This window comes from Hydra vulgaris, chromosome 07 (assembly GCF_038396675.1).
Source record: "Hydra vulgaris chromosome 07, alternate assembly HydraT2T_AEP".
Classification (NCBI taxonomy): domain Eukaryota; kingdom Metazoa; phylum Cnidaria; class Hydrozoa; order Anthoathecata; family Hydridae; genus Hydra; species Hydra vulgaris.
Window position 1 is genome coordinate 15,653,919 of NC_088926.1, and position 14,503 is coordinate 15,668,421.

At 27.3% G+C, this 14,503-nt stretch overlaps 1 protein-coding gene across 1 annotated transcript; it reads right to left on the minus strand.

Moving 5' to 3' along the window:
- Positions 1 to 676: 676 nt before the first annotated feature.
- LOC100208339 (sodium-independent sulfate anion transporter) lies at positions 677 to 6,072 on the minus strand. The gene is made up of 4 exons (XM_065801189.1): positions 5,985 to 6,072; positions 4,860 to 5,679; positions 1,626 to 1,917; positions 677 to 1,506 (listed from the first exon to the last, which is right to left on the minus strand). Exons 2-4 carry the CDS (start codon positions 5,667 to 5,669, stop codon positions 719 to 721), a joined length of 1,890 nt encoding a protein of 629 aa, XP_065657261.1. The 5' UTR covers positions 5,670 to 5,679; positions 5,985 to 6,072; the 3' UTR covers positions 677 to 718.
- Positions 6,073 to 14,503: the final 8,431 nt, after the last annotated feature.

Here is a 14,503-nt window from a genome sequence, read left to right on the forward strand (position 1 = left end):
TAAAATCCTTTTGATAAATCTTAGATTGATGATTTTAAGAACTTTTTAAGAACATTGCTGCACCTTGAGTACTAACGCAAAAAACAGTTAAAGTTTTTCAAAGAACTTTAACTGATTCGACTAAAAAACTTAAAGTTTCATCCGAAGAACCTTTTTAAAGGGTTCTTTGAAGAACTTCTGGGGGTGCTCCACCAACGCAAACGTAAAGAACCTTTTAAGGTTCTTTCAATTAGTATTACGGGTTCTTTAAAGAACCTTATTTTTTGGTTTTTCCGAAGAATCCCATTAAAGGGTTACGCGCCAACGTAAAGAGTTCTTAAGGTTCTTTGAAAAACCATTTGGCTATAGAGTGTAATTCAAACATGCTTTAAAATGCGTCAACCAACTCAAACAATGTAACAACAAAACGCGCAGTAGTGGTTGGTTGTTACACAAAATTAGTCTTTTAGAAATAATTTTACAGCAAAATTATTTAACTCAATGTCATGAAAACGTTGTAATACTTACCGCAAATAATTATGTTACCTTTGCGCACAATTTGGTTTTGATTTAGTTAAAAATTCTAAGCAGTCTAAAATGTAATAAGAGTGACAACCAAACCCTCTCGACTTTATATAAACTATACGTTTAATTGGAAACAGCTAAGTTAGATAAAAATGATATTGAAAAAAAACTATGCTGATATATGCTGTATTTCATATCAACTTGTTATTAGTGTTTATACATGTTTGTTTAATAAGTAACTGTCAATCTTAGAATTGTTTGAAGTATATTCTTCGAAGGTGTTACTCCCTGTATTCAAATTATTGGTATTCAATTCTAAATCATCTTCTTCAGTTAATCCAACTTTTAGATATTTTGTATTTTCAATAAGCGGTTCGTCATTTGCAATCAACATTACGAAAGAATCTTTTATTAATGTTAAATCTTCTTCTTTGTTAATTAGACCGGCTTTTAAAAACTTTTTTTGCACAGAAATGCGAGAAAAGTTTATGAAACAAAGAACAATATTCCTTTTAAAAAACTCATCTTTTAAATATTCAAAGTTTTTAAGTATTGTAAAATCAACACGGACCATGGCAGACATGTCTAAAAACAAGGTTTCAATCCAAGTACAATTATTGACTTCAGAATAAATTGTTTTGTTTACTGCTTCAACACCAGGATAGGTCAAGTTTTCTAATAATACAAGTTTAATAGATTTCTCCGCTTCATTTTTTACAAGTAGATACTTTGGGCGTGCCTCACGGGAAAGAAGTACTAGTATTGCGATACCTGTTCCTACTATGACCCCATACTCTAGTTTATAAAAACTTGTGAAAAAAGCAGCGAAAAACGGCAGCAAATCCCATTTGTGCAAATTCCAAATATGTTTTGGTATACTCATTTCAATCATCGTGACAACTGCCATCACCATCATAGCTCCTAAAGCTGCTGATGGAATATAATATAAAGCTGGAGTCATGAACTCAAGAGCTATCAAAGCAATCAGTCCTGAAATTGCACCTAATTAAACATAATTAATTAAAAAATAATAATTAAAAATATCTTAAGTGAATAATTATAAACATTTTACAAGTTTTGTGGTTAATGACATATTGTTGATAGTAAAAGAATTAACTTACCAGCTAAAGGAGTTTGGGCGCCACTCATAGAGTTTACGGCAGAACGTGAAAAGCTTCCGCCCACAATCCAACCTCCATAAAAAGAAGCAATTATGTTGCACATTCCGATTGCAATCAACTCTTGCTGTGCTTTTACTTTATAATTAAACTTTTTAGCAAATGCTTTTGTTATAGACATTTGTTCAATAAACATGATTATGGGTAATATAATAAGAGAAGCACCAAAGCCTTCTATTAGTTGACCAGTTGTTTTAACGGTAACATTTCCATTTTTGTATGGTTGAAATGGACTCTAGAAATCAAGCGGAAGTTTTAAAATGGGTTACTGTTAGTTTTTATTACTAATTTTTAAGATCAAACAGTTTGATCTTTAAAAATAGGTTTTAAGGGGAAAATATTTGGTATGTAAAAAGAAAAATCAAATGTTCAAGGTGCTTGATATTTTAATTTGAAGTTTAAAAAGTTGTAAATTAATTTCCACATCTTATACATGTTTACTCCTACGTTATAATTTGATGTAAAAGTGATGTTTGTTTTTGCTTTTTTTTTAATTAAAAAAATATGCTTACCATCGATCACATGCTTTAGAAAACTATGCCCTTACCAATATAAAAAATCATACTCGGTACAGAAATATTTACAAATATATGGTTATATTTTGTAGAAACTTATTTAATTGTATTAAAATTCATTTTGCTTTGCTGGAAAGTTAAAACCGTTAATTATTATTTAATATTATATTTGTTTAAAATTTGGATATTCAAAAAATTTAACAGATTTAATCAACCGTTATTCATATCACCTGCGTTTATCAAGAAACACTTAAGTACATTTTATACGTAACACTTTAATAACACTGGTCAACAAATTTTTTTGTCAGCTGATATAACTATGTCTCTCTAGTTAATTCGAGCATGCTGAATCCAAAAATTGCATTAGTTTTTATCCTACATGTTCCAATTTCTAGGAAGATTCGAAAAACACTTTTAGTGTAAATGCTACTTTTCGTAAAAAGAAATTAAAACATGACATGAATAAAATATGGTTACAAGTGTTTAGAAATGAGTGAGTGAGCGTGGACTGTCGATTATGAGTCTCTTGAGTGTCTCTTTTCAAAACCGAACAATATTTGGCCATCATAGCTTCATTCCATTTGCCTTGATACCTCTTCTTCACGGTCCGAATCTCCTAATGAAACCTTTCACCATGTTTGTCTGAAACTGCTCAAATTTTCTGGAAAAAAGTCAAGATGAGAATACAAGAAATGTAGCTTTAAAGACATTCGAAAACCCAGTTCTTGATAGTGCTTCACAAGACTTATTACCAAATTTTTGAAATGATGCAGATCGTAAATTTTGCCGCTTGTGGTTACCAGGGGTGGATCCAGACCATCTAGTAAGGAGAGGAAGGGGCAATTTTTTGTTTTTTATATTCGGTGGATCCAGACCATCTAGTAATGTGCATGCTCACAAATCATAAAACTTAAATTAATAATTTGTGAGCCTACAAATCATTAAACTTTTTTAGTTAATTTTTTTTAGAATATTACAAGAATACTAGTGTTGCATCTTAATCTTTGTAACTATAAAATTACCTCACACTTGATATCCCAACAGTCCTATTTTTTTTTTTTTTTTTTGCACCACGCAATTTTATTAAAATTTTATATCAAAAGCTTCCCTAATTTATTTCCGTTTTCAAACAACATGCTGTATCAAATATAAAAATATGAAATAATATATTCTTTACGAAATATATTTTTTTCGAAAAAAATATATTTCGATTTCTATGGATAGACATTAAAATTATGAGAACTTGCATTAAATGTGTTGAGTATTATTTCTAAAGATTATGCAATTTTGTGCAGAACCAATTTTTTTTTAAATACTATTGAATTTTTAAAAATACTTTGGATTATTTTTAGGAAAATAATATTTATAAGAAAAAAAATTCTGAACAAATTAAAACTAACAAAGATTATAAAATTTCAAATAGTCTGCCATAGTGCTTAAATGATATACAGTGATTAAATGCTTAAATGATAAAAAAGAATACACTATAAGAACACTTTTAAGACCATGCTTAAATGCAACTTGCGTTCTTTTATTAATACTTTTTATTAAGTTTCTTTAAAAATTCTTTTAAAAATCTTTCATTAAAATTTTTTTAATTGAAAATACAATAAGTAATTTTTATTTAAATTATATTTTTATTAAATCAAAGCCATATTTTACACGAAGGTTCTTTAACTATTTTAATTAATTATTACAACATTTTCATAATATTGCGTTAGATAGATTTTACTTTAAAATCATTTCTCAAAGACCTTTCTTGTATGACAGTCAACCTTACCCGCTGGGTTGATTGTATTATAGTGTGGGGGGTTGTTGCATTTCTTGGTAGGTTTAGATTATAACCAGTTAATGTAAATTTGAGTACATTTTAATTTGCAAATAATACTGAGAATAAAGTTTCTGCGTGATCTGAAAACAAAAATATTTTTTCAAAAAAAAAAAGGAACTGAAAACAATTTTTTTCCTTTTTTTTTAAAGTGTAACACAACTAACACTATAATAATACTTTTTTTAAATTTTGTTTTAATTAACGTTACATGTTAATTGTGCAATAAATGTTCTGTAGTTAATCCTATTTTTGCTGCTGAACTAGTAGGCATGTTATTTATCTTTACACTTTTAAAATACTCATTATTATATCTGCAGAAATATAGCCTTTATTAGTTTTTCTTTTAAAATTCGGTGGCACATTTTTTACTTAGCAGCAAAAAATGTATTGTGTATAAATGAATATGTTGACATTTTTTCATGATGAAAACATTTATATATTAATGCTTATGTCAAATAAGAATGCTTTGCGTAAGAATGCAATGATTGAAGCCTGGGAATAAAAGAACCCTAAAACTTTAGGTACACCTATCACAAACGTGAGAGCAAATATATAAATATTTAATAAATGAATATAATGTTCTGAACTTAATTTATATTCATAAATATGTTTCAAGTTTCATACAATAACCTAATAGCGTTCACAAATATGACCATATAAGGTTTGACCTCTAACCCCCCCCCCCTCTTCCTAATGTGAGCTAAAAAATATATGTAATTATGAGTTAATTGAAAAAATGTATTTTTACAAATATTAAAAAAAAACAATTTTTTTTTTTTTAAAATTATTTTATAAAAAAGTTAAACTAAAAAAAAAATATTTATTAATTACCTGGTATTTAGGCAAACCTTTTGGAATTATTCCAGCTGTTGTAAATTTTTCTTTGAAGCCATTTATGTCAAATATGTAAACAACAATTGTTGCTAAGAAACATACTAGAACCATTCTTGATGCACTTAAAATCCAGATTAACTTTGATATAAATATACTAACTTTGCTTTGCTTTTTATTGTTAAACTTTCTGCTAGACAGCCAGACAAAAAGCAATAAAAATACTAAACAAAAACTGCCCACGATTATGTCCCATTTATTTGTAGATTTAATATTCACAATAATGTATTTTAGAATTTCAAACACGCTTTGAGGAGCTTTTTTAATTCCAAATAAATTCGAAAGTTGTGTTACCATAATAGTAATGGCTGTCGCTGACACAAACGCACTGATGACAAGTTGAGGTACATATTTGATCATATAACCTAGTTTAAATATACCCATCAGTACCAAAATAATACCAGTTAATAAGCTTAAAAGAGAAGCTCCTATAGTGCTGTGACTTGAATTAAAACTTGATGTATATAACCCTAGAGTCACTGCTGTACCTACACTGACATCTTTTGATGTGCCAAAAACTGCATAAATTAAACCAGGCGTCAAAGATGCGTATAATCCATTTTGTGCTGGAAGTTTTCCAAGATTTGCAAATGCAATGCTTTGAGGAATAACAACAAATCCACACGTTAATCCGGCGATTACATCTCCGCGCAATTTAAACAGGTTATATTGAGGAAGCCAAACCAATATCGGAAAAAATCTATGTAGTAAGTTTATAAGATCGCTTTTCTTTAACTTCGAGAAAACCATTAATAAAGTGCTGTAAAAAAATCAGTCAAAGTTATGAAAAAGCAATTTTGTAACATAGTTTTATATTTTTGTTGAGAAAACTCTAAAGCATAGAATAAAAATCTTAAAATTTTTTTCCTTTTTTTTACGACTGGTTCTAATTATTATTTTTATAAGATATTTTTATTTTTTTATTTTAAGACTTCAATTTTAACATTTTATTTTAATTTTAAAATCTTAAAATAAAAAAGTTTCAAGAAAACACAGTTCTTTTAAAAAAGTCACCTATTCATTAGAGTTGACATTTTCATATATAATTTATAGATGCAAACTTACTATTTTCTAACTTGTACGTAAACGCTTGCAAGAATAACTGGCCAATTTTTATATTTAATTCCAATATCCTCATTAAAAGAATTTTTTAAAATACAATTCTGTTTTGTAATATTTAATAACTTCATTTATAAAAATATTATTACGCAACTTTTATGAATAGATATTAGTAGGGTAATTAAATTTTAAGTGTTTCAGTGAAAAAGAAATTTTTGTTGACTATGACTCTAATCTATGACACGTTATGACGTTATATATAAAGGTGACACTTCCGTTATATATAAATATACTTGTTATTTGACTTTTGATTGATTAAATTTATCAGGTTTGCTGAAAAATTAAAAGACAAGGTAAAAAAGACCTGACACCTATTTTATTTGAAGGATTGGCAGCCAAATTTATTTCTCTTCATTAAATCCTGTAGTAAGCTATCGGCTGGTTAAAAATAAAACGGCAGTTTTTAACGCTAGCGTTAAAATAAGCTCGTATTCTCATTTTCTTCGTTTAGTTAACGACAAGAATTTAGTCATCGAAAGGCAGTTAACACCAAAATCTAACCCTGCTCTGCCCAACTGTTAAAACTGCTATCGGAAGAGTTTTCTATAACGCTAAAGTTAATTTAAAAAAAAGGTTTCCATACGAACGAGTGTTAACAAATAAGTTTACTTTTATGATAAATAAGCTATATTATATAGGGGAAGTTGGGACTCAGTGGATCGGATTTCTTTTATTTTTTAAGTTGAGCAAAAGTTAAAATATGTATTTTATTTTTTTCAAGGCGAAGGGATTGAGATATATGTTCTTCATGATAATAAATCACTAAAACTCAAATATTTATTATCTAACGGCTCACAGAAAGGTTTAAAGTGAGTTGTGTTACGTTTTCACTGTGCGCCAGTAGTGGAGCACAGAGAATCAATGAACACAGCTGTTAACTAATGACAGTGAACAGGAGTATAGTCAAATAACTACGAGGTTGAGGGAGTAAAGACAATGTACACTATACTTTTGGCATTATAAAATCGAAAAAATAGATATTTTTAAAATTTGAAAAATAAAATAAAAGATAGTTATAAGTTTGATAACAAAACTTATAAAAAAGTTAAAAAATTATTCAAATATTATTATTTATAACTTAAAATTAATAAATTCATTTTCATGTAGTTTGTTTGTTAAAGATGTATGAGTTTAATCTTTACGATCATTAATGGGGCATAGTGAATCAAACTATTCACTGTGCCCCACCATAACAAATTAAGTTTAAGTCTAAATTCTTGGGACATGAGTGTTGTTAATTTCTTGGGTCACGAGTGTTGTTATAAGAAAAGCAAAAATTATGTGGTTATAACTATAAATAAAGATGGCTGACATATGGGCACATAAAATGACTACATTATCAAGATGAAGAAAATTCAAATCTTTGAGAAAATGCCTCTTATTTACTGTGCACCTCGATCCACTGTACCCCAACTTTTCCTACTATACCATATTTATACGATTTATCTTTTAATTATTAAAAAATTTAATATATATTTTATGCACATTTATTAAGTTTTAAAATAAATGCTATTATGACATTAAATGTAATGTGTTTTGCATTTTAATTTTATGCACACACCGCTATGAGCGTATACATATACATTTTTTTGTATAGATTTTCTATATATATTTTGCCCCCTTAATATTGCTACAATACCAAAATATATAAATAAATATATTCAAGAAGAAGACAATAATAGTCTTATAGCTTAGCCCCTTAGCTTACATCGTATTTTTACATTACACACAGTTATTTTATTAGATTTCTATAATAGCGTTAATAATTACTTGAAATATATTTTAAATTAACAAAAGCATAAAACAAAAAAGTATATATAATTTAACAAAAGACAATCAAAACCTCAAGATGTACGAAGAAATTTTTATAAAACTTTCATAATCAAATCTGCAGAAGTATAACCTTTATTAGTTTTTCTTTTAAAATTCGATAGCATGTTTTTTACTTAGCAACAAAAAAATGTTTACATGTTCATTTATACACAATACATTATGTATATATATACATTAGGGTGGAGTGAATTTTAGTTTTTTTTACAATTTGTTTAGTCTGGGTGTGCAAAAGTTGTCTATTCATTTCAGAAATGCTCTGGAAAAATATCAATGCTCTAGGAAATTATCTTGAGGTTCCTCGAGACCTTTAAAATTTTAATGGGTCAATAATATAATGTAAAAAAAAATTTTCAAAAGTATGTCATGTTGGGTCTCAAAAGAAGCAAAGTTTTATAAAAACTACAAAAATAAGAATTATTTTATAAAAAAATTGTTATTTAAGATTTTTTTGAAATTATAATTTAAAAAAATAAACTTTTTTCATTTTTAGCTAAAAAGGTCATTTTTTCTGCAATAAACTATAAAATAACAATTTTTTTCTTTAAATAATTGTTATTTTTGAAATTTTTATAAAATTTTGCTTCTTTTGAGACCCAACATGACATACTTTTGAAAAACTTTTTTTTACATAATATTAATAAACCCATTAAAATTTTAAAGGTCTTGAGGAACCTCAAGATAATTTCCTAGAGCATTGATATTTTTCCAGAGTATTTCTGAAATGAATAGACAACTTTTTCACACCCAGGCTAAACGAATTGTAAAAAAAACTAAAATTCACTCCACCCTAATATACATGTAATGTATTCTGCATATATATATATATATATATATATATATATATATATATATATATATATATATATATATATATATATATATATATATATATATATATATATATATATATATATATATATACATATATTTAATATTTTTGTTCTTTAATCTCTACAAATTCGTAATATATAATAGAATCTTTACAGAGTATAATAAAATAAAATAAAAAATCACAAAGTTACGTTATACAAAAAATAAATAAAATAAAACTGTAAAGTATTATAAATTACTTTAAAGAACGCGGGAAAGTTGCGGTAGACCGAAGGTCTTGTCATCAAGAAACCACTATGCGTTTCTAATATTTCGGATACTTCAATTTGAATTAAGTTTATATTTAAAAAATAATGTTATCACTTTCGACAGAATAAAAATAAAAATGCAAAATGCAAAAAACAAAGAATGCAAACAAAAAGAAGTTTTTAATTTTTTTAATTTTATTTTAATACACATAAGTATGAGTGGGTGCACGATTTGCTAAATAGGTAACACATAGTCGTTCACGTGTTGACAAATAAGCCTATTATATATTATTAGTTTTTTGTTGTTGTTGTTGTTGTTTTTGAGTTATTTAGAGCTTTTAGAGTTATTAGAGTTGTAGACAAGGACCACGGTACGAAATGGAGAGATTAGTTCTTTTAAAAGGTACGTTGAAGTTTGCCATTCCACTGATATGGTATCTACTTTTGCTGCTTTGGAAGAAATTCTTTGAAAAGTGAGAAGGAACAAGTCCAAGTTTATATTTAGGCATAAACAACAAATTTTGGAATATTGATTTGATATGCATTTAATGCTTTCAAATTTTTTTAAAGTGGCTCAGCATGCGAGAGTCTATATTATTAAAAACTATTCTTGCAGCATGTTTTTGTTTTTAATATAGTGTGGTTAGTTTGGATTTATGAGTACTCGCCCATACAACATTGGCGTATATGTAGTAGCTTTGTATGAACGAGAAGTATAGAAACTTTAAATTATCAGGAGACAGTATAGAACTAGCTTTGGAAAGGATACCAATGTTTTTTGATATTTTAGTATTTAATATATCTATATGTGATTTCCATAAGATGTTCTCATCAATAAGTATCCCTAGAAATTTAGCCTCAAGTAAATTGGATGTCATAATGTTTGTCTGCAAATATTATGACATCCAATTTACTTGAGGCTTTAGGAAGATCGTTAATGTATATCAAAAACAAGAGAGGTGCAAGAATGGAACCCTGGGGAACACCATATTTTATCTTGAGTAACTTTGATAATTTTTTTTCATGAGTAATAACGCATTGTTTTCTGTCTAGTAAAAATTTTTGAACCATTTTAGGGCAACACCTTTTATCCCATATTTTTTCATTTTCCTAATTAAGATAACATAAATGATTCCCGGTTTTTATTATTGGTATCACCTTAGCTATTTTTCATTTATTGGGTACAGTTCCTGTAATAATTGAAGATTTAAATATTTCATAGATTGGTTGTTTTATCACCGGAAACACATTTACAACTATATAGCAACAAATATCGTCTATCCCAGGAGCCTTATTTGTCTTAAGCGAGTTTTTTGCAATTTCTAGTTCTTTATGGTTTGGTCCAGAGAAAATATTTAAACAGAAATGTTGGTTGCCGGTATAGGTTTTGAAGGAGATATCAGGGCATTGAATTTTTGAGCCAATGTTTGCAAAAAAACTTTTAAAGTTTTCAGCAATAGAAATTTTGTTGATGTATTTAAAGAAGTTTCTAGAAATGTATTTGTTAATATACTGTCGATAGCAGAGACGGAGGTTGAGGTTACCCGGGTAGGTTTGTTGATGATTGGGAGGATACACAATTGAAACAGATTATCAAAAAAGAGTTTAGTAATGGTATTTTCTTTTTAGTTTAGGCTGTTAATATTTAAATCCTCTATAAAAAAAATATTTTTTCCTTTGTCATTTATTTTGAGGAAAATTTTATTTAAAAATTTGAAAATTTAACTATATCACCTTCTGGAGGTCTATACATGTGGAAATTATAGCATTTTTTGATTTATTACCCGTTATCTCAATAGTAAAGACTTCGCTATCAGTGTCAAAGATGGAGAGGCTTTGTCTTACTTTAAACGCTTGATCATTTCGAATATATACGTTGCGATCCCTCCTCCCCTTTTGTTTTTTTTTCCAAAAGATATTAGTTTACAATTTGGAATTTGAAAATTTGAGTTTGTTTGAAATGATTCATCAGAACACCACGTTTCGGCTATGCAAATTATACTAAATAAGTAATTGCAATCTATTAAAAAGTGTTTTAGTTTATCAAAATTTTTATTTATACTTCTTATATTTATGTGTATTGCAGTAAAATGATTTAAAGTTTCAATTATAAATAGCACAGAGCCAATGATACCGGCGGAGAAAGGAGGGGGGGGGGGGCGGCTGGAACGGCCTATTTTTTTTCTGATATAATGCTTGATATAGAGGACTTTTTTTAAAAATTAATGATTGTGCTCCTCCACTTCAAAACCCATGTCGTCGGTCATGTAGCATTAAGGGTTATTTTTAAATTGTTTTAAGATTATATTAACAAGAACAGAAAAATGCAAGCTTGTTCGCATAAGGAAAAAACAAAAAAAATAAAATTAAATAAAAATTACATAACTAGAAGTTTCACGCAATAGCGATCATCAGATGTAACAACAAAAAAAAAGTAACGGCAAAAATTGTATACAAAAAATGCTGAGGAGTGTCCGCTTTAATGACATTAAAGTTATAAATTCGAAATTTATTTTCATGGAGGCACTTTGACGCCAGCTCGGTTCGTTTATTAAGCAAATTCAATGGTGACGTAATAGTGTGGTATTTTTCTGTCAAGCATAAATTATAAAATTTACCACAAGGTTTGAATGGCTCCGCTTGATCAAAAATATTCCATTTTAATATAGGTTCTAAAGCTTTATTTTTACATTTCCACACAAATTGCGAAAGTTCAGTGGAGTTGGTCTTACTTTCATAAACAAAAGAGTTTTTATGTTTATACGGTGGTATAAACATTATGCCCAATGTAATAATACCTTCTAATATTAATTAATAATCTTCTTCTTGGTGAGTTTTTACGTTGCAAACATAAATAAGGTTTTTTGTAAGGAATTTTCTATTGAGTGGGCGGTTTGTCTGCAATTGCATAATTGATTGGCATTTTCATGAGAATGAAATATTATACTTGTATTATGAGAAGTAATATACTCTTGATGTTTAGAAGGCAGCTATAACTAACCATTAAGTTGTTCCGGTTAAAAAGTTTGTGAAACTTGTGGCCTTTAGGGAAACATCAGTTGTACTCAAAAATGTTTTTGCTACGTTTGTTCTGACGTTGAGCGAATAAGGTGGGTTAAACCAGATAATGTTTCTTATTCAAGATTTTGTGTTATATATCTGGATATTTGGAATGAAATTGATCTTATCTTTGAATCCACAAGAATTGAGAGCGTTCTTGTAAAATGGTGCGGCTCTATGAAAAGCTTCTTTGCATAAAGTTATATTACTGATGTGATTAGAGATCATTTTGGCATCGATTTAATGAAGTTTGGTGGATGATTGGAATTGATGTTAATGTATGAAGGGTTATTTCCTGGTTTTCTATAATTTTTAAAAGAGTTCTCAGAAAGATTAAATGTGATATCAAAAATGTTTACGGTTTTTAAGGTCTGATCGTGATTTTAAGATTAAAACTGTCTTTGAAAATCTTTATTAGATTATTCTTTTTTTTTTCCGAATGAAGACCACTGATATTATAGAAGCAGCAAACACCATCGTATCATAAAATTTATACTGAAAATATTACTATATTACTTTTGATTTTCCTTCGTCATACGATATATATTCTTTTCTATTTGCTAAGTAACTTTTAAACCAAGTTTGATTTATTTATGCCATATTGTTTTAGTTTAGCAAGAAGAATGATATGATCAACTGTGTCAAACGCTTTGCTGAAATCTATTAAAACCCCTACTGTATATTTTTTTCATCATCTCACAGGGCCGAAATTCACGGGTTTCAAAGTGAAGGGACACAATCGCTCTTTTTTTTAAAAAAGTCCTCTATATCTAAGATTTTCTGCAATTTTAAGTTTTTCAGGACGCCTTGTTTTATAGAACACTTTGTTTTAAAGATCGATTAAAAATGTGCAATAGTAGAATAGTTATATAATTTATTGGTTTTATAATGACACGACTATTGATATCATCATACCTTAAACTTTTTTTAGGTTTAAAAAAAACGCTGCATCTAACAGTTCTCTTTCCTTACGTTCTTTTTTGTTCATTACATTGGTATTATTAAAATTTAAAAAAGATTCGAATTTTACTTCTGCGGTTTCTATATTTTTGATGTTAAGTTGGAAACTACATTAACAAAATACTGATTAAATTGTTATGCAATCAAAGACTTATCTGTAATAAATTCATTATTTGAGTTAAGATTAATTAATAGGCTATTCCGATTAAGTTTTTTCCAGTTACTTTTTTAATCATGCTATAATTTTTGTATTACTGTTCAGAGTAATAATATTTTTTAGAACGCCTTAAAATTAATTTAAATAAACGCTTATAGTTTTTATATCATTTTTTTTTTTATAAACTTATTATATTAGCGCTGTTTTTTTTGGACGATTTTAGAATACCTTTGTTATCTAAGGATTTTAGAGCATTTTTGTTTTGACAAATTTTGTAGTCTCCGGAAAAACTTTGTTATAAACCTTTTGAAACTTGTTAAGAAACATATCCTATAATTTATTAACGTTTGTAATTTTTAAAAGATGATTTCAATTTATAAAAGATAATAGGGTATGAAAACAATTTATAGTACAGGTACCGAATAAAGTTTAGAACCACTTAACAATTTTGCTTAATTTCATTATTTTATATATATATATATATATATATATATATATATATATATATATATATATATATATATATATATATATATATATATATATATATATATATATATATATATATATATATATATGATATTCATATATATATATGACATTCTTCGAGATCTTAAAGTAAATTCCCCTGTTTCTTTATAAAGTCTAATAATCTTGGTCACAGAGCTATGGGAAACTCCAATAACTGTCGCTATTTGCCTATGCGATTTGAAAGTATGGTTATATGAAGCAATAATTTGAGAACGAACTTCAATTGGTATTTTTTTACTTTTACCCATTGGAAAATACTAGAATATTGAAATAAAATTGTAATTCGATATAATAAAATCACAAACCTGCTTACGGTATAAAGATTTATTAGTTTATGTGATGGTATTATTAAATATCCTTTGACATAAAATTACTCAATTTGTGTGTGTTTGTTTATTAATCGCTTAATGTGTATGCAATTGAATGCGGTGTAAATTCCTTTAGGTTTTAATTAAAGCATGTCATATATACATATATACATATATATATATATGTATATATATATATATATATATATATATATATATATATATATATATATATATATATATATATATATATATATATATATATATATATATATAATTTATCATCAAAGTTCAATATTAGTTTCATACATTGAAAAAATAATGAAATTACGGAAAATTGTAAAGTGGTTCTAAACTTTTTCCGGTACCTATAGTTTTATTTATTACTTTTATTGTTCTTTTCATTTTTTGGGCACTAAAATATTATCGCACTTTTGTGACACTACAAACTCTGGAAACTGATCAGAAATGTCAGTAGAGCCCCTCCTTTCGTCTGATACTAAATTAATACTAAATAAAGTGTATACCTTATAAGTC

What these genes read in the sequence shown, in the direction of transcription:
- LOC100208339 (XM_065801189.1), bottom strand. Translation starts at nt 5,669, where the DNA reads ATGGTTTTCTCGAAGTTAAAGAAAAGCGATCTTATAAACTTACTACAT. An exon ending in AAGGTTTGCCTAAATACCAG is followed by an intron (nt 1,918 to 4,859) that starts GTAATTAATAAA and finishes CTTGATTTCTAG; the next exon opens with AGTCCATTTCAACCATACAA. An exon ending in CGCCCAAACTCCTTTAGCTG is followed by an intron (nt 1,507 to 1,625) that starts GTAAGTTAATTC and finishes ATGTTTAATTAG; the next exon opens with GTGCAATTTCAGGACTGATT.